The 24,619-nt window shown below is 33.7% G+C and overlaps 1 protein-coding gene across 3 annotated transcripts; it reads right to left on the reverse strand.

Moving 5' to 3' along the window:
• Positions 1 to 12: 12 nt before the first annotated feature.
• Positions 13 to 24,589, reverse strand: LOC145942044 (serine/threonine-protein phosphatase 2A 56 kDa regulatory subunit gamma isoform). 3 transcript variants are annotated; one of them, XM_083048520.1, is made up of 9 exons: positions 24,281 to 24,589; positions 23,878 to 23,940; positions 8,699 to 8,873; positions 3,581 to 3,783; positions 2,594 to 2,988; positions 2,165 to 2,498; positions 1,876 to 2,094; positions 1,403 to 1,627; positions 13 to 1,262 (listed from the first exon to the last, which is right to left on the reverse strand). In XM_083048520.1, the coding sequence occupies exons 1-9, from the start codon at positions 24,281 to 24,283 to the stop codon at positions 1,113 to 1,115; spliced, it is 1,767 nt and encodes a 588-aa protein (XP_082904646.1). In that variant the 5' UTR covers positions 24,284 to 24,589; the 3' UTR covers positions 13 to 1,112. The 3 variants fall into 3 exon arrangements, with proteins under 3 accessions (XP_082904646.1, XP_082904647.1, XP_082904648.1); XM_083048521.1 differs by lacking the exons at positions 23,878 to 23,940; positions 24,281 to 24,589 and adding exons at positions 12,773 to 13,257; positions 13,392 to 13,869; XM_083048522.1 differs by lacking the exons at positions 8,699 to 8,873; positions 23,878 to 23,940; positions 24,281 to 24,589 and adding an exon at positions 5,367 to 6,364.
• Between the last annotated feature and the right edge of the window lie 30 nt (positions 24,590 to 24,619).

The raw sequence follows: 24,619 nt of genomic DNA on the forward strand, positions 1-24,619 counted from the left end.
CAACGCAACATGTTATGCAAGCATTACTGAAATCCTGTAATATCGATTATATTTGGCAAAGCGACATGTAAACTCGCTGCTTATTCTTGCTGTTTGCAATATATATAGGCCCCGTGCAAGGAGGCATACTTTTTTTTCGTGAATGCATTCCACAGGCATCTAGGCACAACAGATATAAAAGTAGTACACTCAGAAGTATCCAGATTTTCTCGTAGCAATCTATTATTTTTTTTTAAAATAGCACTATCATATACATCCTAAGATAACGCGCACTGGCGTATATCCTTTTCCCTCGACATCTCATTTATTCGTTTTTTTTTTCTTTAACTACAACGAGCCTGTAGTGTTAAAGCAAGTACGTATATTTATATATATGTATATATCATTTGCACATAAATTGAAACGTCATTCGCAAGATTGTTAACACAACAAGCTCGCATAGCGCGCATAGTATGGGTTACAACATCGAGCATACGTTTATATCTTCGCGATCACATCATCCCGCATACATATAATCTCTCTCATCAGTATATAAAATCTTTTTGTAGAATATACCAAATCCGTTACAACCGCAGTATCTGTAATCATTTCGTTTTACGTACCTTATCCGTATGTATTATTTTATATCGTTGAGATGTAGCAAGAAAGTAGCATCCCAAAGTGCCTCCAAGTGTAATGGAGATTCTATGAGTAATGTATTTAGAGCCCTTTTCGCTTACCGTATGCATATCTTATATAACAACGTGATTACAGTTTCCATTCACAGCTGTAATTTTCTTTCTCTCGTAACGAAGAAATAAATACAACGCACTTCTACGAAGAATGAAAGTCTCTTCTGTGTAAGCTTCTACGAGTACCTATACACTGTCTCTTTGAGTCTCGCATGATGCGCGGCGGGAAAGAGTAGGGTTCTCTTTTTCTCTATTAAAGTAAACAAATACAATGTGATACATGCTGAAATAATAATAGTTATCGATTTCGCATAATGGGATTTTTGTTGCCAAATCATTATTTGCGTTCTTATCGCCGTTTTTTTTCCCCTAAGAAAAAAGCTAACTTCCGATGTTACTACAGCAAAACAGAGGATACATGGGAAGGGGTTGTGGTAGAGACTAGCAATTATTCGGATCTGGCGGCGTGACAAGGTATTCATCGGCGCGTTTATGGTCGGACAATGCCCGCATTGTATACGAGTCCTGTGGTAAATCGCTCTTCCTTCGTAAGAGCGGCTTTACTTTGTTTACATTTGTCAGTTTCTTCGCCTTAAACAACGAAATATTTATTTAAAAAAATATATTCATTAACAAAATATTCATTAAGAAATATTCATTAAAAAATATTAATATTTATTTTTAAAAATATCGAAATGTATCCTCATTTTTACACAAATATAAATTCATACCTCATTGGCTCTAGCTTCAATTTTCTCCAAAGTAAGCGGAGTTTGATCCGTATCACCGTCTTCGTCGGGAGGCGAATTATCTATATGCTGTGGCGACATATATAATGTATTATTCGTTGTGTTTTTATTTGCCACATTATAATTTGGATGTCTCATAGCGAGCGCTTCTACGCGCATCCATGCTTCATCTCGATCTTTAATGAGTTTTCGTTCCCTTTGACGCTCCTATATATATATAAAATAGAAAGAACAATTACTTATTATTTAATTTTTCTACAAAATCAAGTCAAAATCAATGCAGAAGTGTGTAATTCTGAGATTATAATAATTTTAAATTCATATTTTTAACGTTAAACATATTAACTCGTCATTTTTGATTTTATAATTTTTATTTAATATTAAATATTTGTTTCAACAATTTATTTATCCAGTATACGCGTATTGAGAATATAAATCATTGCTCGTGAACATACCTGATAGTATTGTGTTGTACACTCATCGAATACTCTTTGATTCATCTCCATAAAAAGTTTCAGGGCGTTGTAAATTAAACCGTGGATCGTCTTGTTCCAGTGATTGCGAGAGTTTCTATAAAAAGCTGGATACATTATCGGTAAAATGACGGAGTAATTGTCCGATATCAAGGACATTATGTATTCGTTATTCCAGTAATAGAGAGCCCTTTCTGCCACCTGAAAAAACCGAACAAAGCATAACGTGAAACGCTGCACAAAATACGAGATAACGAAATTACACGCTTACCTGGAAATGCGGTGACGACACACATTTGGCTAGTTGCCTAAACAACGGATCCATGACCTTTTGAAATTCAGCCGGCTCGATGACGTCTAAGATCTCTTCAAGCTCGTTCAAGAACATAACTTCTTTAGGGGAATGTGTTTTTGGCCAGAATTTCAGCAGATTTCTAATCACGGGTTCCGTTAACGATGGATCCTTTTCCAAAAATTGGACGACGCAGTATGCTAGTTGCGGATGATACACGGATAATGACTTAGCCTTATGCAAGGGTAGTAAGACTTTTAACAAAAACACCTTGTGCTCTTCCTTCAACGGCAGAGCAAAGCCGTTTATAATACTGCGAAAGAAAAAATTAAATTAAATTAAAAAATAAAAGTCAAATGATGAATACAGTTTATACATTTGCGCATTACATATTAAAGTTATTATTACCTTCCTAAAATTTCAAGCAGTTCTGCGATGCCATTGTGATGCTCCGTCTCGTATATAAATCGATAGAAAACATTATTTATCTGTTTTCTAATGTACGCCCTGAGACCCAGGAATTTTCCGTAAATCCTATGGAGGGTCGTTTTAAGAAAGTCCCTCTCTCTCGGATCCTCGGAATCGAACAGCTCTAAGAGCTGTAGCACGAATTTTTGATCTATGTAGCGCCTCGCTATAGATGGCTGGAAGTCCTGCGACTCTAGCAGTCGCAAAAAAAATTCGTAGACAAGCTGCAGGTGCGGCCAGGCCGCCTCTAACGTCGGTTCATCCTCCTCTGGATCAAATTCCGCGCCGTTAGGATTTGATGACGGAGGTAGCGTCCGGAATAGATTCACGGCGAACTGTCAAAATTTTTCATAGTCTTAATAAAACTTTCAATTTTAATTCTCCACAAGCGTTTATTTTATTTAAATTATATTTCCACGTATATTTTACATCTACTTTGAAAAGTGTAAGACTATGTATATAAGTGCCAAAAATATTTTTTATATCGATTTTATATATATAATACTCATTTTTTATTATCAATTGTTCTATTGTGTGTTATTATGTTTTCTTCGGTTTTCTTTGGGTGCGTTCGGAGAGCTCGCTATCAGCGCTATTAGCGTGCTCTGTCCTTCTGATAACAAGCTCCCCGAACGCACCCTTTATCGCATTTATTTCCATTTTGATACAAATAGAATTTCCTGTCATTCACATAGTCTTGCACATTTTCAGTTCTCAAAAAATAAAACGTGTAATTTGCAAGGATCTCTATGTTTTTATGCAAAATATATTAATACATATATTAATGCAATAATATGCAATATTAAATATTTAAAAATATATATAACATATAATAATAATAATAGAAAATATATTAAATAATATATTATATATATAAAATAATAATTTAAAAAATAATATATTAAATATATTAAATATGTTTCTTACCATGTTTACCGCCTCGGGATATATCGCCTCGGTGATAACATTTTTGTTTTTGGTTACGTATTCGACCATCTCGTGGAGGGCAGTGCGCTTTACCTCCTTCCATTTCAAATCTGACAAAGGATCGGACTCGAAGTCGAAGAGGACGCAGCATTGCCGTAGCTTCTGTATAAAAAGTTCCTCCCTTTCGTTTCCCTGTTGCGTTTCTGTAATCAGATAGCCGATGATTAATAGGTCACGCCGCACTTGGCAGCCTTTTATACGATAAACACAGCGCGATGGATGGAATCGCGCACCTTGTCGCTATTAATCATATTAGTCTACATGAATATCGATGCACGCCAATACATTTCGACGACGTAAGCAGACATTCGAATATATCCTTTTTTTTTTACACCACCTCTGTTTCTTTTATTTTTTTTTTCTCGTTTGAATTATTCTCTGCTGGTGCAACAAATAGCTTTTCCATTTGCCTAACCAGCCTTCTTGACACAAATGAGAAATGATTCTCTTGAACAAACTTTAAATCCTCGATAATTTATGCTTCATACTTCAGCGTCAAGATATTATCGAACGGAAGTACAAAGTTCTTACATTGATGAAACGTGATAAACTCGCTGATTTTTTATCTCGCTGTTATATAAAATTTGTTACATTGTAAAAAAATTATGTAGTACGTATGTATAAAGCATGCAGAATTAACATTCGTCTCGTGGTTTTTATAATCCTCAACGCAAAGTCGCAAGTTTAACAAAATATGCTGAAATTTACTTAAATATGCTAATAAATTCTGATGACGATGAGCATATCTGAAATAAAATTTACCGTCGATGAAAGTCGGAGCACGCGATATTCTATTTGCTTTCCTGAGCCCGTGTTCGATCTATATAAACAGTTATATTGCAGATGTTAATAAACCTCTATTTTATTCATCACGAAAAGAAATATACGAATACCGCAGGTCCGCTTTTAGTCGACATTTATGCAAGCTTTAATAGCCATGGATATAATAAACGGTTCGAATTTTTGATTGAAAATCTTAAAAACGCTGCATTTACCTGATTAATCAACTAGGTTCTGCAAGAGAATCGATAACGACCTTCAAAATACGACTGTTACCGAGATGGGCATTATTTATCATCTACTATTCCTGGCGGTTTCCATAATAGGAGGGAAACGAGATCGATTGCCGGATTTATTATACGATTCGACGAGACATTTTCGCAGATGTCTCATCCCCAAATAATCATTTTAATGTCATGGATTTAATATAAATTAATTTCATTTACTTTATACTTTGTATCTGTCAAGATATAATTCCTTATTACATTTTAATAGCGAACCGATAGTACATTTAATATTTATATATTCTAAATTAAATAATTTTTTTATATTTATATTATTAATTTTATTATTAATTTTATTATATAATTATTATATAATAATTATTTATATAAGGCCCTGCGCACAATAGAGAAAATAAATATTAAATATTAGGAATAGGAATTATTTTAAAATAAAAATAAGAAAATCGAAAAAACTCTGATATAAAAATATAAATTCGGGTATAAAAAGGGTCCTCTAGCTTATTAGCCTTTATTAGTCCTTTATACTCGAATTTGTATTTTTATATCAGAATTTTTTCGATTTTATTATTTTAAAATAATTCTTATTCCTAATATTTTCTCTATTGTGCGCAGGACCTTATGAATTTTGTAATAAAATTGTATATCAATTTAATTTAGAATAATTTGCAAAATTGATTGAAAAAAAAGCTGGAGAGCTTTACCGATTAGAAGAGGTTGCAAGGGTTGATAGTGCAGGGCGAAGGTCACCGGATAACCCTTGCTCGAGTCCTGGGGCAACATCGTCGCCAAGGCAAGACCCTGATGAAAGCTGGGACTTTTGGGCAGAGCACCGCCCAGAGATGGGCTAATTCCACCGACATGAACCATTGCGCGATATTATATGTCTACGTGTGTCAGGATCGCGTTTTTACTTTATGTTCGTGCCTTATTCATTGGCGAGTCTCTTCGAGTATGTCGAACTGACTGAGCAGCGGAGAAAAATCCGTTTCTCTATATATATCTCTTTTTTATAACACAATTTGCAACACTTTTATATCTGCACACGCATACACAATACATAAACACATTCGCCGGGATGGTCTTCTGATATGTCAAAGTCGCGATCAATAATATTCTCTTGCCTTTCCGCGATTTTGCTCTTCAATTTATTCCGAGACAATTTTCGTTATTATATGTTAGATTGAAATTTTACACTGATATACAACTAATGATATGTAATTGAGGTTGTAAATATTATTATTTATAATCAAATGTAATATATATATATATATCTATATATTATTCTCTCTGTTAAATTTATCCCCGGTTTTTTTACGGATTTGACCGACTTTGTACAGAAACTAATTTCCGGAAGAGTGTTTTTATTTTTCATTATCCGCTTACTCGACGATATTATTTTTTTATCAGGTCGCGGCGCGCGATTGTCGACCTTCGACGAGTCACTTTTACTAACTTCCCTTTTCTCACGTTATTTTTCACAGCATTGCTCGCGCAAAGGAAACGCACGCGTGGCTTTGTTTTGCCAAACCATGCAGAAACGTAACTGTACTTTAAAAGTAAACCAACGTGAATCGCGCTTGTTACCAGCACCTTGCGAGAATATTTTCGCGCAAAGAGATTGATAATCTCGGTTCAGCGAATGTAATGTGAAATTTTATTTCTCTCAATGTACAAATCAATATAATGCAATATGAATTTTATACGTAGAAGGTTTCTCAAAAATATTATTTTCTGCTAATTAAGAAATTCGATTCATTCTATAACTGTTTAATTATTTATATTCTAATAATGTGTTGAGCCAATAACTATTATTAGAATCCGATTGAGATTGATCAAATTTTATAAAATAATTTAATAAGTGGATTTTTCGATCTCGTTAACTTATTAATGATTCTATTAGATTTTTCTCGTAAAATTCAATAAAATTAATTTCCCAAAATCACAAAATCCATGAATCTTCAATCTTTTATTTTTTAATTAACACGTAGTGTATGAGAATTAAATATTCAAATTTAAATGACTGCGTTATTATTTTTTTAATCTAGAGCTCTTAAATTATTTTTTTCCATCAAGCTTCACAAAACTGTCTCTAAATCACAAAACTCATCAACTATTATAAACCTGTTAAATGACCAAATTCACTTGCTTAACCGGAAACACTTTTTAACTTCCAAGCTTCACCAATTTTTTAATTCGCCAGAGAGAACCATTAGTATTTTAAAATTGTCTTCACTATACAATCCATAATTTTTTAGATGCAATTATTCAATCACAGGTATTTCTAATATTTTCCGTAAAATCCATCCAATCCTTTTCCCGGATCAGCGTCTTCAACGTCCACCAAAGTCTCCCCCGAGCTTCGAGAGAGCCGATCGCGTTCGTCCCTTAATCGGATCTTTTTCACAGATTCGCGATAAGGATGATCCCGCCGACAGGCACCGGCGCGGCGTCCGCTATAATTTCCGTCGTTGTTTAACGCTCGCAACAATCTGTTGCTTCGTTGCCGCGCCAATCGATCGACCAGGGAAAGGCGAGCGAGCCAGCCAGCCAGCCAGCCAGCCTTCTCTCCGGGGTGTTCGCGCTGCGAAGCCACCCCCGTGAAACACCGGCGAGCACTAGGCGGCGTATTCTCGCGACTCCCCGGAACCCGGTGACCGCGTTCGCGAGAGACGGGTGGCGAAGAGGAGGGGGAGGATAGCAGGGAAGGGGAGAGGGCGACGGCAGGGAGATTCGCCTAAGTGGCACCGGCGGTCAATGAACTCGCCGGTCCTCGCCAGGATCTCGCGGGTCATCTCTCGATCGGTCACGGGGTTGAAACGCTCCCCCTCCTCCCTCACCCCACCTCGTCAAGAGAGAGGGCTCTATGCACAGGTGGAGCCGCGGACCAGGTGAAGCTCTCTCGCGAGGGTGCGGAGGAGAAGGGAGATCAGCGAGGGATGCTGGAAATGGTGGTATATGGGGGACTGTTTACGTTGGGAAAACGGGGAACCGTGAATCCCTCTGAATTGCGCCTGCGCGACCCCCGCCGTGCGAAATCGATAGACTCTGACGTAGGAGGTACTTCTCGGCACAACCTCGATTGACCGGCATTACATTGGGAAAGGACAGGGAGAGAACCGATTTGTCGCTCTGTTCTCTTCCCCTCCCTGCTCTCTCGTTTTCGCGTCTTATCTCTCTTTGTTTGTTTGTTTGTTTGTTTGTTTGCTTGCTCACGTCTCCGCTCTTATTTGCGCTTGCCTGCTCTTTGCCCTGAACTAATTGTCCAATTATAGTCATATGTATATGTGTTTCTTGTGTAACGATTTCTTTAGATCGTCGATCAGGTTGATTTCAGATTCAAAGTTATTTACAAGCAATTGCACAAGTATAACGTAATATAATGTAATAGGTAACGCGTCAAAGAAATATGTTCAATGTATGATAAACTTTTTTTTTATTACAATATAGAACAAGAAGTCGAGTTCCAATATCAATTAGTTGTTGTTTTATCTAATAGTAATTTTTTAAATAATAGTATTTTAAAGTTTTAAATAATAGTATTTTCAAGAGGGACAAATCTTATTTTTCATGTCACAAAACGAACGTGCGCGTGTATTTTCTATATTATATATTTTATTTAAATAATAATGTCTCATATCATAATAAGACTATACAAAGAATTTAACCCTAAACTTGGCAAAACTAAGGAAAATAATATAAAAATAAAATATTTGACAATAAATGAATTTGGAATTATCTCTCTCTTTAGAAATACACTTTCTAAAATAGAAAATAATTATATACTAATAAGTTATTATGTTATAATATTATTTTATTATTGTTATATGTGTTATAAATAATATATTTTATTATATGTAAATTTTATACACAACACGATGTGATTCATATTAATTTTGATTTAAAAATATACTTTAGATGTAAACAAGAATTTGCAAGTATAAACAGCGAAAAAGAGAACTGCATATAGGATACACTGCCAAGTTAAGAGTTAATGCGCATTATTTCGTGAAATATTTTATAATGAACGACTTACCGGACAACAGCGGCAATTTCTGCAATTCCCGATTTTTCGATATATTGAACCTCGAGCTGCTCTGCCGTTTATCCTTTTTGATTACAGGTACGCCGGGTTGGTACTTGATTTTGTTTATGAGCGTAGGTGGAGGCGGTGCGTTGCCCACCGGAGGTCCCCCGGTCATCTTGTTTGCCTGTGGGAAATAAAAAAAAAATATATTAGAAATATAAAATATATAAATAAAATATAAAATTCGTAAATAATCGTAAATAATTAAGATAATAAACAAATATGTCACGATGATTAACTTTAAATAAAAAACATAAATGATATTTTATGAAGCGTCTTTCATCAATCTTTTTCGACCTATTTGTACTTTATATATATACGTATATAATATTCTTTACAAATTTACTAGTAGTTTAATTAATGTGTGCTCGAGTAATCTAGTTAAAGCTGAATCAAGCGGGTTCAATGTAAGTTAAATCTGAACAGATACCGATGACTAGAGAACTTAATCCGCGATAACTCTGGTATAACTCTTCCTATTAATTCGAATCGGCCGCAGGTGAACGATCGATCGCGTGCGATAGCTTGCTGATCAGATTAACGTTACATAAATGGAACGTGAGGAAGCGACGTCGACCTCCCTGTATCGACGATGCATATAGGGTGCGAGAAAAAAGCTGCACGTGTACGCGATCTCTTTATAACGTCAGAACTGGAAGGTGTCTATAAATTCACGCCCACGTTCTGCGTGATGGAAGTGTTTAGCCAATGTAGAATTAATTTTTTTCTAAATAAAAACAACATCGAAACACAAATAATATATCGAGTGTGTTTTCCAAATTTTCTCTTTAACAGTTTTTAATGAAATTTTAAACATCTTTATATTTACATACATATTTCTATATTTAACGCTTTGTTTTGCTAAAATACTCAATATCGAGTACTAATGAAGTAAGAGAATATCTTTTAATTAAATTTTTATCAAAAATGAGGAAACTCCAAATAAATCTCCCTACATATGCAGAGCATATATTATGTTTTTTCGATCACCCGATCATTTTACTCGTTATTAGCAGATGCGGCCATGAACTTTGCGACAGAAAAAAAAGCACGTGAACAAACAGCGTTCCTTTTAATCGTCTTTGATCGCAATTACAAAAGTAGGTTATTCGAATGAGCGAGAAAAGTCGTAAACAAATGCCTTGCTTTTTATCCCGGATTGCAGTTAAGTCGACCGAATGAACCCCCCGTTGACGTCCCTATATACTGAATCCAATCAGATACCCTTCTTCTCGTATGGTGGCTTTATTACAAATCGACCGAGGTATAGTTACTAGTTACGCGAGCTTTCTTCGCTCACTTTCCCGATCGTTCCGCTTTCGGAGTTCTCATGCGCAACATCGAATATCTAATTAACAATCACCGATTTTTTTTTCTACATTATTCTACGCCGGCTGCATCGGTTAAGGATCAGTTAGCTATTTCGTAATAGGACTTTAAACAAAAAGTGTGGAATTTATTCGCCAAGTTATATAATTTCAAGAATTAGAGGATTTTAATTAATTGAGAAATTACGAAAATGGAGAAGAAAATTAATTTTTTTTATATTTCAAATGAAATATGTTTCCTTTTCTCGAGGAATTATTTTGTGCGAAGCTGGTTCGTCACGAAAAATATTTTACATAATCAATAAGGCATCTGCGCAGTATATTATGACAGGTAACATATATGTATAGATAAGTTAAATGCATAATAATAAAGAAGTGCGTTAATAAAGCGCAACGTGTGTCCGCAGATTGCGAATAAAAATAGATAGAAATCACGGTCTAATGAACTATTACGAAGTTTACACCGTCACTCATATAGGAGTGAGTTTATTTGCTATTATATCTTCAGAAGAACACGCATGTGCGAACACGTACGATGAACAAAGAAGAGAGAGCTTAAAAACTCGTAAAACGCACCACAAGTGAACAATATCCATAAGTTGTTTTATGACGAAGTGATGTATAATAAACCTTTATCGGACAATGCCTTATTTTTCGTAACGTCAAAAAGCTTATTATCCAAGAAGCAGTAAAAGAAATTATTTTAGCCATAAAAAACATCGTTTTCAGAAATGCCACGACATATAAATAATTAAATTATAATTAAACTGTAATTTAAAAAATATGAATATATTTCTCTGTTAAAAAATTCTCCTGGTTTATCAAGGATATAACTTTTAATAATAATTAACAGCACATGTATTTATTTGACCCAAGAGTGTAATAAGGCACAATTACCGTATTTACCTTCGATAATATATAGCGTGTCGATAAAACTGTCATCGTACCTTTGCAGCATATTGCAGTTTCAAGTAAATTAAGTCTCACCGATTGATTGGGTTTTATATATAAGCGAATAATGGCTGATAATGAATGGCTTTTGCACGAGAAGAGGTCGATCGGCATTAAAATTCACGGTCAGAGATTACAAGCTATTACAGCCTCTATTCTAACAAGAACTTCCATGCTCGAGGGACTGCAAGATAGCATTCTGCATCTTTCATCTTTCTAATGGCACTTCTCGTTTTCATCAGAAGCCATTCATTATTTCGAATGAATACGATGTCAGTTGTGATAAAAGAGAGTGATTATATGCGAGGCGCCATTTGATATAGAGCTGCCATCGTTTTTAACAGTTGATCCCTATCAGTATGTCCATTTCTATTTTTTGTCTCGTTGAGCTGTGTGACAGCAGCAATCTCACTTCTTTCAGATATATTAATTTTGTTTTAATTATAAATGCGAATAAAATATATAATATACAATACATCGCAAGCATGATACTTTCATGGACCTATAATTGCGTTAAAATAAAAATACAAAGGTGATTTATACTTGTCATTGATACATATAAAATGTATAATATGTTCTTCTAAAATATTTTTCATATTTTCAAATAATAATAATAATAAATGGATAATAAAATAGAAAACAATAATGAAATAATAAAATTGAAAAAATTTATAATAATAAAATGGAAAAAATTTATAATACTAAAATAAAAATAACGTAAAATAATAAAAGTAAAATAAAAAAGCAAATAAGCGATAAGAAAAAAATTATCTTAATACATAACGTAATTAATATTTAATTACAAGCTGAATTATATATATACAGATCCAGATTTAAAATTAATTTTTTAAATTTAATATGTTAATCTGTAGACAAAGATTATTAAGAAGTCATCGATCTTTGGCCCGACAGATTCTCAGTGATTGAAACCATAATCTCCGATACTTGAATTAAATGTAATGAGATATTTTATATTCTTTGTTATTTATGTGCTCTTCTCGACCTCGTTAAAAGTAATGCGCATTCTCGATATCAATTGTACGCACTTATCTATAAATACTTATCCTGCGCAATCAAAACTAGCGTGTATATATGCTGAAAAGTTATTACGTATCTTTAATTATCACATCAGTCAAGTTTGATAAGTATTGATATATAAATATATCGAAAGAAATCTTGCATTTTAATCTCATCGCACGCCAACATCGAACAAGAACAAATAAAAGAATTATCTTGCCGAAAAAAATTAATGATAACACTTTGACTTTACTCAACAATGCATAATAATAATATTCCATAAAGTATACGTAAGTATTGCAGAAATTATTATATAAATTGATGTACATAAATAAAAAATTGAATCTACTTGACAAATATTCCTTTGAGAATTAAATCATGCTTATTAATTGATGCGAGTGATCATGTTATAAACGCAGAAATCTTTAATAAAAAAAAAATTAGTTTCTCTCATAAAATACAAGCATTAGATAAAAATATAGATCCTATATCCACACGAAAAAAATATAGTTGGAATAGTAGTGTGATAACATAATAATGTAGCGAAATATCTACAGAAAAAATTATAAAAAAAAAAAAAAAAAAATAAAAACTTGCAACGTTTCTACTCTACATTCGTACCAAACAATAATTCGTCACGTCGCAGACAGCGACGCATTTAAAATTCATTTAATATTCAATGAGCGAACGCATCGTTCGGAGACGGACAACTCCGTGGGAAACCTGCCTTTTTCTTGAACACGTTCCCGAAGGCGAGACCGCTGAACGTTTGCATCTTACTCTGCATTCCAGCACGCGGAAGAATATATTATATCCGGAAGAATGATCCGCCCAGGAAGAGAATAATTCACTATCGACACAACACAGGAGCGACTCGCCCCAGGAAAAACAGTCTCGCGGTGTCGGGACGCAACATGATTCTCGCATTCGCGAAATCCTCCCTTTTCTCTCGCGTGACGAGAAGAATCTCGATCACACACTGCGGCTGTCGAAGAGCCGATTCACCATTTCACGATCCATCGGGAATATCCGCTTTCTTCTCGCCGGCACCTCAGAGTGCATCCCCGAATGCATGCCTGAGAATATTCCGCGAAATGTTCGTCGATTTTCTCTCTCTCTTTTCTTTAAGTATACTAAATCGAGTTTCTCGCGAGATTCTACATTGGAATATGGTATACCGATGTGAAATCCATCAATGTAAATAATTTATTTCTGAAAAAAATGTAGAAGACGCGACTTGCATTATCAGGCTGTATATACAGTCAATTTTCGGAGCTATTCGAGTTTCCATTCAATTTAGAATATTTCTACAATTTTGAAAAATAAAAAAAAAACTGGGGTACAACCATTGAAATGTGTAAAAGTGTGTCAGCGATTATAACGGCGAATGTTACACTCGATCTATTTACAACGATGACAGTTCTCTTGCAAGTAGTTTACGCGCGAAAAGGCGGACGTATGTATAAAAATAAGTCGATGGAATGGGATGTCTGGACGAGAGGAAGAGAGAAGGTAAAAAGAGAGAAAAGTGGACTCCTTATCCAAGATTAGAAAAAGCTGTCGCAAAGTCTTTGTGCTCCGACATTTCGCACTTGAGAGTATTTTTTTAGTCGAAAGAGCGATGAGAGAGTAAATATTATTTTCCTATATCGCGCTAGCCGTCACGCGGTGTTTTGTAATCCAATATTTCCGAATGCCGATCTTCCGACGACACCCGACGTGACGTAATTTACGCGATTAACACCGATAACGTAAATAATCGCTAATTAAGATATTTTTCAAATTGAAAATATTTTTTAGATTCAGATTTTTTTATACGTCGAGATTAAATTTTATACATCTGGAATAAATTCTAAAATATATTTTTTTATTATATATTAATTATATATAAATATTATATAAATTATATATATAATATTGTATATAAATTAATTGTATATAATATATTTATTATATGTATATAATGTATTATAATATAAAAATATATTATATATTAATATAAAATATGAATTAATTATAATTCTCCTATAAATGTATAATTACCGGTTCGTTAGTTTACTTTCTCTCGACATAATTCATTTGATATATCTCATCGACAATACTTTCTCCGATAATAATAAAATAAAAAATAAAAAAATAAAAGCACGTATGTTTCAATGAATAAACGATTTTTTTCCAATGATCCTAAACTTGTCGCTCTTGTCTCGAGTTTTATTTATCTCATGCACATAATAAAAAATTGATTAACTTCGACTATTAACGAATGGAACAAGATGCGCGATTCGCGTTTTCTCTAGAGAGAATTCGCGGCATTCCCATGCGCGAGGAGATATAAATATTCCCCACGCGAAATATTCTCGCGAGTTGATCTAGTCGCGACACTACTGTAATAATATACGTAGTATACAAAGGCGGGCTGGCACTAGGGGATTAAACACTACTCGCGATACGCCGTAAAGGAGAGAAATGTCACCTTCTCCTCCGGTTTCCATACGAGAAATCCTCGGCGAGGACACTTGTTTTCTCTCGCACGCAAGAGAGAGATAGAGAGTTTCTCCGGGCGGAAACTCGCCCGCGTCGCGACGCTAACGATTTCAGGAAAAGAGAGAGGAAGACAGACGTGAGCAAAGAAAAGAGAGAGAGAAAGAGAGGACGGCGTCGCCGACGTCGCGACGCCCAAGATCGTCCAAGAGACGCTTCGCGGAGACGGCGACAGCGGCGGCGACGGGAGCGCACTGTCAGAGGCGAGCGGCGAGCGTGCACTCGTGACCGAGAATCGCAGCCAGCCATCGCTTGCGACACTCTCTCGTGTATACACACAATCGCGCGCGGCTCTTTTGGCGAGCGCGATCGGCTCTCGCGACACGCCGCCCGTCCGATCGACGCCGATCGTTCAAGGCCGCCACGTATGACCTTAACCCTCACGCCAATTACGAGGAATTACGTTTCATCTTTGCGCGACCAGACACATATATGTATGTATGTATGTATGTATGTATGTATGTATGTATGTATGTATGTATACGTGCACGTGTGTGTATACAGGGCGTTAAAAAATTAGACCGACAAATTTTTAAGCGAAATTAGAAGACTTCAAAATAAACATTTTTTGTTAATATAATTTTTCTCTACGACGATTTTAGTTTTATACTACATAGTATGAAATAGGAGTTTGTGACTTAAACAATAAACAAACATATAAGTCGAAAAATTAAATTGTATTTTAATCTTGTACAAAACACGGAACAAATATATAAAAGTAATTCACTCTTTTTACAGTAAATGCTCAAAAAGTTATCCATTAACTTTAATATAAAGGTGATAAACTGAAAAGTCACAAATCATATCTCATATCATATATCATGTAGTATTGAAACTAAACGTTGCAAAGAAAATTCGTATTAACAAAAAAAAATATTTATTTTGAAGTCTTCTTTTTCCCTTTAAAGTTTGTCGGTCTAATTTTTTAATACTCTGTATATATGTATGTGTATTGTACACGCAGAGAGAATTTTCTCTTAGAATTTACCCTGAAAATCATGGTAATCGTGGGACAATACAATGATATGGAAAGAATTTTATGAGAATTCCTCTGATTAATATTTATCACAATAAAATATAAAACATGTTTGATTAATTTTACTTAAACTGCATAGTAAAATTAATCAAACATTTTATATTTTATTGTAGATAGATGTTATTTTTATTGTGATAAATATATTAATCAGAGAAATTCTCAAAAAATTCTTTCCATACCACATTGTCCCACAATTGCCATGATTTTCAGGGTAAATTCTAAGAGAAAATTCTCTTAGTGTATATTCGTATCTATGGTCGATTGTCTCTTGATGTCTCTTCTCCCTTAATTAATCGGGGTGGTAATCGGGGTAAGGACGGACGGGGAAGTTTCGATTGCTCTTGGAGCGATATATTATTACGAGATGCACTTGGTCTTTCTCTGGAGAGAAAGGATGCACCGAGTTTAAAGGCGAAGAAAAAAAAAAAAGATAAGAATAAGATATAAAGAAAATAAGTCGCAAAAGGTTCTGTTCCCTTTAATTTTTCTCTTGTTTAAAAAATAAAGAGAAAATAAATTTATATTCTTATGCTTTAGAGAAAGAAGAAAATGATTATTGTATATATTATTGTCTTAGCTGTCTTTTTAAATGTAGCAATAATGTAAATATGAAGAGAAATGATTATAATTTTTGCTTAGAATTTAAAGAGAAGAAATATAAGAATTTATAATTGAATAAATTATATAATATAAATACAAATTATCTCTATAAATAATCTAATATAAATCTAATAATAAATCTAATATAAACTATTATAATATAATATAAAGTAGTTCGTAAAATTGTATGCAATACAATTTTTATTTTTTAATCTTTTTTAATAAAATTATAGAATTTTTTATAAGTATCAAGAATCAAATTTAGCTCAAGAGAGATGCGATCTAGTTTGCAATTAAGATATAAATTCGCGATTTGATCGAGCGATGATTATTACGTAATATATTTACAGTTTTTATCCGAGTATTTTTATCCGAGTATTATCACGTATTAATTGATATGAAAAAATTTCTATTAGAAAATGATAATAACAGATAAGTGATCTTAATTTATCAATACGTATATGTCATAAGTACTATGTAAATTTATTTTAACGACGATACTTGTTAAGTTCTGCTTCATACTTTTTGATACACATATAAGGCGAGGAGGAACAATATATTCGTATATTTTCCTTTGACACGATAATATCATCCTCATTAAATTCCTAATTATTCTAATTTTATCTCTTTAATAATGCATTATTGTATAATATTATCAAATTACGCGATGATATTAATAACAGAAGAAGCGTAAAATACAAAGATTTTAAGATTAAAAACGGCAAAACTTTACTCTTTCACATCGTCTCAAATTTATTTGGTACTGGTCCCGCAATAATTAAAAATAAAATACATAGAGTTGTTCTCGATGAATTGGAAAAGCGGATTTCAAATTTGTGCAAGAATATTCGTCAGGACAAATAATTGCCAATAAATTCACTGACACGTATCCACACCCGATGCGATATATCGTTACACGCGGTGTTAACAGAAATACACATCGACAGAACAATTACAAACGCGGAGGTCTTTTGTACACGTCGCGCGGGCTCGCTTTCCTGTCATTCGTTATTCCCTAACAATGATGATGAAGCGGGTTTAAGCGCCGCGTGACGAAACGACAATGCCCGGTTACTATTTCTGAATACCTGTGGGAAATGCAACATATGCATATACGCGAGAGAAGCGCGCACAGGAAAGCGCGAGTTTGCGAGTAGCCGCATGTGGTTATTAACAGCAGGTGACAAAAACGACGCGTGCCCGTTATATATTTCGTCAACGAGTACAGTTAAACACAATAGTTAAACATTATAATTGAATACATTTTAAACATCCATTTATATTAAATTCGCAACAGAGAAATAGATAATTTTATAATATATTTAACATTTTAATATTAAATTAGATAATTTAAATTAAATATAATTTAAATTAGATAATTTAAATTAAATATAATTTAAATTAAAATAATTTAAATTAAATATAATTTAAATTAAAATAATTTAAATTAAATATAATTTAAATTAAAATAATTTAAATTAAATATTAAATTGTAATATTAAATATTTTAATATATGATATTAAAATATTATAATTTTTTTATCTCTCCTATAATACAATAAATTTACTGATGTTTTTTAAATAGCATTTCTAGATGTTTATTTTGAAAATAATGCATCATAATTAAACGGGATAAAAAATATTATAGTTCGAAAAAAATTAAACAATAATATTGTCGAGACACGAATATTGTCAATTTAAATACTTTGCATAAATTACGAAGCAAAGTGACACACGTCGAAATATTGCAATAATTGGTTATTATATTTAAAGTAGAAATAGATGTCCACGTAAAAACAACAATAGCTCATACTAGTATGTTATTTAAATTATTTTCTTATACGTAATTTACGTAGACGGATGGTCTATCTGAGTTCTCACATAAAGAAACGGTTGTGTTATTTTTTTTTTTACAATACTCATCGATTATTTTGTTTGGACACTTCTTAATTTGGTACCATTGTGTGGAAAAAGCTAATTTGCGGTCACATTTCGTTAAATCGATTTCATTAAATCAGATGTAGTTAAAAGTTGTATGCAAGGTAAAAAAAATGTTATTTATCTCGATTATAACTTTGCGGTCTAAGAAAAAAAAATTAACTTGAAAAAATTAACTGTCGACAAGGTTGAGATTAGTAGCAATTAACGCATATTACTCGACAGTATTATTTAATTACTGTATTTTTTCTCCTCAATGCACGATAATTTTGCATACATATATATATCGTATGATATTACTAATGATACATCAATTGACATAATGTGTTTCTAACGCACATCAGCTGACTCTGACACATCCGGATATTACGCCATTATTTCGTACAATATCTATCTTTTTCAATATCTCAATCATACGAACGGAATATTTGTAGTATCGCTCTATATCATTTTCCTGGACACCGACAATTTCCACGGCAAATCGATTATCGCGATTCTTTCAACATCGCGCAATAGCCTATCCGCAATTTGTCATCGCGTTACGGTGACGTGACAAATGTACTCGTAGCTCCATCACATTACACGTCAATCGAACGAACAATTGTGTGTGGAAGTGACCGCTTATATGCGCAGAACGGAAGTCGATTGCGGCGATCACGGAAACCATAACTTTTGGTCGGTCTGGTCGATTTACACACGCAGAGAGAATTTTCTCTTAGAATTTACCCTGAAAATCATGGTAATCGTGGGACAATATGGTATGGAAAGAATTTTATGAGAATTTCTCTGATTAATATTTATCACAATAAAAATAATATCTATTAGAATAAAATATAAAATATTTTAATTAATTTTACTATGCAGTTTGGTAAAATTAATCAAACATGTTTTATATTTTATGTGACAGATATTATTATTTTTATTGTGATAAAAATATTAATCGAAGAAATTCTCATAAAATTCTTTCCATAGGTACCATATTGTCCCACAATCACCATGATTTTTATGGTAAATTCTAAGAGAAAATTCTCTCAGTGCATTTATTTCGATCGTGGCCTATTTTGGGAAACGATCATGGAATTCCGAGATGAAGATACGCTGTCACGAAAAAAATGACTTTTGGATCATCGACCCTTTCTCGATAAATGTATATCTATATGTATATCGATCTCGAAGAGAGACGCGCTTGTCTAGCTCTTAAATATTTTATGAAAATATTCTCGGAAGTTTTTATTCAATTTTCAGGTCATATCGGAAAGGTCACTTAAAGTCCTTTCAACCCTTTGGTGCTTATTTTCCGATAAAACTTGGGTAATGAAAAAAGTTTGTATGTTTTACTTGTTCAGTATGTTAAACATTTTTCCACGGCTCTTTTGTCAATCAATTTTTGATATTATTTGATATTTAATATTTAAATAATAAGATTACATTTAATGTTCAATAAAGTAACAAGGATTTTAGAGCAGACATATTTTTTACTCAGGACTTAATAAACTTTAAATTAATCTCTTCGTAATTTTATTATTTTATTTTATATATATTTAACTGTTATAGATGACTCTAGAATTCCATGATATTTCCGTATAGTTTGCGTACTTCTTTCATACTTATCACAGAGAATTTTCTCTTAAAATTTTCCCTGAAAATCATGGTAATCGTGGGACAATATGGTATGGAAAGAATTTTGAGAATTTTTCTGATTAATATTTATATCACAAAATAAAAATAATAATATCTATTACAATAAAATATGTATAAAATGTTTGATTAATTTTACTATACAGTTTAATAAAATTAATCAAACATGTTTTATATTTTATTGTGATGAATATTATGATTTTTTGTGATAAATATTAATCAGAGAAATTCTCAAAATTCTTTCCATACCATATTGTCCCACGATTACCATGATTTTCAGAGTAAATTCTAAAAGAAAATTCTTTCAGTGTTCTTTTAAACTCTTTTTTGGCTAAAAATCTCGCTATTTTTGACAAAGAGGAAGCTAACTTCGCGCACATTATCTGGGCCTTCTGGTAAGCCGTCGAAAAAACGTCGGCGACACAGCCTGGAATGCACCATCAGTATTGACTATTATTAGCGTGCTTTCTATTTGCATGTCGCTCAAAATAGAGAAGGCGCCGTTCTCCGCATCGCGTGGTTAGTTTTGGCGGGTGGGTGAGGGACAATCGACAAGATTTTCATGTGATCTCATTAACAAGAGCGCTGTTGCACACGCCGCAGGAGAATTCATCGAAAATAAGCACAATGCAACAAGAGAAGTTATGTTTTCGTCACGATTATTACGAAATTCTGATCGAGTTTTCTTCGATATAATTCGAAACAACAAGGGAATTAACATATATATCTACGATTGCAATTTAAATATTTAGTCGACGATATTTTCAAGAGAGTTACGAGCGATTATATAATTTGCTATTATTAATATAAAAAAATATCTTTAAATAAATGTGTTAAAAACACACAGAACCTTGTAAGATTTTCAAAAATTATGCAATCGTAATATTCATTGCACTAATAGTATAGTAATTTATATATAAATATTATATAATTTTTATATATAAATAATTTTTATATGTAATACATATATAAATTATATAATTTATAAATTATATATAAAAGTATTATACATATATAAATATATTATATACAGATATTATAGTAATATTTTATTTATTATACTAAAATTTCTGTCAAAAGAATATTTCTATAAAATCACAATGTGTATGCCATTACGTTTATATTTATTTGTATTAATTACGCAACTGTCGTTGTCATTTTATTTAGTGATGTAGCGACTGGGACTGAAAAAGGCTAAAAGGATCATTTGTTAAAATTGCGCGTAAAAGTACCACGAGATAGCAGTTGCACGGGTACACGCATCGGTACAATATTACAAAGTGTTGGTGCTTACGTGCGGCGCAAATTGCATCACTTTGAGCGAATGTACAAATGCAATTTCCACTCTAGCGCGTCGCGAGATTCAGAGCCAAAGAAAGAGAGAGCTGTCATAATTCGTTTACGATATTTATTTTAGAGACGCGCACGTGTCACGTGCTCGTTTATTATCGTCAAGGTAATGCGATATAGATCAATGCAAAAACGCGCGCAAAAATTAATTCGTTATATATTAAATCCGTTTCGTTTAATGCAAGATTGTGCACTCTTTTTATTGTGCACATCATCTTGTGCGACGAATTAAAATGTGACATGCTCGCGATCACGTGGTCAGGGACATCGGCGTCAAATGACAGCGGGTATGTGTAAGTGTATGCGTGGGTCAAATGTGTAAAGCGCATGTTTGGCATCGAATCAATGCGTGTTTAGTGCCATTGATGCCTTTGTGTAATCAAATCGATTGGGGGAGGAAAAGAGAAAAAAGAATTGAGAAGAGCGAACGAACGCAAAACTCCGATTGTGCTTGAAGGATCTATCGAAATCTCTATCGGCTTTCATCTTTGAAAGAGTTATTTTGTATTTATTTGGCGCGAAAATTATATCGGAAATAATAGCGCGAAGAATGCTTTTGGTAAATTGAATTATTTTGGTAAATTAATAAGAATGTTATTATGTAATCTAAATATAAATTAGAAAAATAAAGAAAATTAAAGTGCGCGCTTTCTTCTTTCTCAAGAAGACTGACGGAATAAACAGAGCGAATCTCGTGTTAATAAACATTTACGTAACGTCACGTTACCATTTCGTGCAAAATTAACATGCGATATCGATTATATATCGATAAGATGCGAAAGAGTAAAATTAGTGCGCGTGTGCGATGATGAATTTAATGTCAAATGGAAATGCAGTTTGGAATTATTCAAAGCGACTGCTTATTAACTTAATCGTCGTAAAAAAAAAAGATATCGCAACCGTATCTCTTAATACAAGATTTAATATTCGAATTCTGTATGTATAATAAAAATTTCCATAATTACCACTTAACATAGAGATGACGTAATACATAATTTATGGATTTGTCGCCATCAATTGTGATGTCAGATTTATAGTGCGGAAATTTTAATTAACGATCGCTTGTATTACTTTCTTTTTTTTTTTTTAGCGCGATTAATATTAAACACACATGGCCGTGCTTTCTTGTAATATTATACGGCGTTCATTACAAGCCTTTTCCATCGCAGATGCGCCATCTAGCTCGAAACTGTTTCAACCCCGATGCGATAACAATCCTTATCTGACTCGGCGAATAACGTTTGCGGTAAGACTGCTGATTGAACGATATCAATCATGATAAGTGCTTCGCTGTGAGCGCAGGCACGCTTTTAGTTCGTTGCCAAGAATACATTTATCGCTCGATTGTAAGAAATCATAGTCAGAGAAAACGCGGCAAGAGATACTATTGATATTAAGAAAAAAAATTCATCGATAAAGTCTATAAAAAATATATATGACAAGCTAAATAAATTATTTCATTAATTTTTTAATTTTCTTAATTATTTTTTAATTTTCTTAATTATTTTTTTTCTAACTACTGGCATCATTCTTTTGTGTGCTTTGATATTTCTGACAATATTGTGATTAATGATCCAATAAATTTGACAAGTGATAGTTGTTCATCTAAAAATCTAAAATATAGAAGTTAAAGTTAAGATATAATACCTAAATTTAATTTATACTCTTTCCTATTAATTTAATTATGGTATGTAGGATAATTAAAATTTCATTTCAACTTTCTACAAAAAGTTAAATATAAAATATGTCCTCTGAATTTATCACTTGCAATTAAATACTTTTATTTTTCTTATGAAAGAAGTTATGTAACTGTAAAAAATTATATGTTATAGATATTGTGTATTAGTCATAGCCTCACATATAATATTCAATACATGATTCTTATTTATTTCAAATAAATAAACGATATTCTGCATTCATAAATATATGAAAAAAGTTAATTTTATGCAAGTTTTTCCCATAATGTTTCCTATATTTTTATAACTGTTACGCATTTTAGATTTATATAAATGATGTTTCTCTCAGAGATGTTTTATCTATAACATATAATAATACACTATTATTTTTTATATTAGTTAAATAATAAATATCAGTTAAATATAAATACTCTTTCATAATCATATAGCCGCATCAGTATTTTTTAATATAAAATCACAGAAATAATACTGCGATGCAGAGATCAATGGACATATCAATGCGAAGGGTATAAAATGTGCCATCGTTGCAAGATTATACATATTAGATATGTTCCAACGAGACTGTATACTGTATACGCAGAGAATATAACTTTCTTCAACAGTTTTCCTACTTGCTAATGTATCAGAGCCTTTGAATAAACCTAAAGCATATTCAAAAAGCTAAATACGTAGCATATAATGAATGAATGCACGCACTCGTATAAACGTTGCAGCGCAACGAAAAGCGAAGTAAAAGAGGTGCAAAATGTCGGGGATGTTCACAGCCATGCGGCCGATCTGTCACCGGAGAAATTCGCCTTTCAAACACATTTTTTTTTTCTTTCTCCAAAGGAAACGCAATCGTCAAAACGGAGGATCGCGTTCCTTTGCACACATAAAGTAACAGAAATATGTTACCACCTCGCGGATATACCTGGACAATCCACGTTGACAGAAGTCGAGGAGAAATGACACGGCGGGAAAGAGAGGGCCAGGGGGCCGAGGGGGAGGAAAATAACGAGGCGGAGAGAGAGAGAGAAAATATAACCTCACCTCGTCAACGGCGTCGACGTCCTTGCCGTTCTTCGCCTTGTCCTTGCCGCTCTTCGCCGTTTCCTGGAACAGAAGTCGGGGTGAATTTCCGCTGAATTTCGTCGCGCATCAAGATTCCGCTCTTGCACACGCGACATTAATCAAACGAGCGGGTATTAATACAAGTAGTAGACGGAGAGAAAGAGCGGGAGAGAGAGAGAGAGAGAGAGAGAGAGAGAGAGAGAGGGAGAGAGAGAGAGAGAGAGAGAGAGAGAGAGAGAGAGAGAGAGAGAGAGAGAGAGAGAGAGAGAGAGAGAGAGAGAGAGAGAGAGAGAGGAAACGCGTCGGTGAAGACGCACGAGGAAGAAAAAAAGGAGAAAAAAGAAAAAGGAAAGAAACGTCGAGGTGAGAAAAAATGTCATACCATTGCGCTCGTTTCGGGCGCGCGGCCGAGTGAGCTGCAGCGCGCGTCGTCGTCGTAGTAGTTGTTGTAGCAGCAGCACTAGCTAGTAGTAATAGTAGTAGCACCAGTCGTCGTCGACGACGAGCCGAGACACGAGAGCGAACACCGGAGAGCCGAACCTGTCCTGTCGAACGCGGGGCGATTAATCCCGGGTCGGAGCGGAGACGGAGAGCCGAACCGAAGTCGCGTTCGTCGAAGCAGAGAGGGCGGCCTCTCTCGCGCGGAATTGGGATCGGGTCAAGAAACCTAACCGGAGTCACGCTACATCCTCGGCTGGCCGACGAGAGAGGTGTCCGTTCG

The sequence above is a fragment of the Prenolepis imparis genome, unplaced genomic scaffold (assembly GCF_030444845.1).
Source record: "Prenolepis imparis isolate NDT839.2.m4 unplaced genomic scaffold, iyPreImpa1.0 SCAF_10, whole genome shotgun sequence".
Taxonomy (NCBI): domain Eukaryota; kingdom Metazoa; phylum Arthropoda; class Insecta; order Hymenoptera; family Formicidae; genus Prenolepis; species Prenolepis imparis.

Coding starts and splice junctions, on each gene's coding strand:
- LOC145942044 (XM_083048520.1), bottom strand. Junction 2,989..3,580: donor ATCCCGAGGCGGTAAACATG/GTAAGAAACATA, acceptor AAATTTTGACAG/TTCGCCGTGAATCTATTCCG. Junction 2,499..2,593: donor CTGCTTGAAATTTTAGGAAG/GTAATAATAACT, acceptor TTTCTTTCGCAG/TATTATAAACGGCTTTGCTC.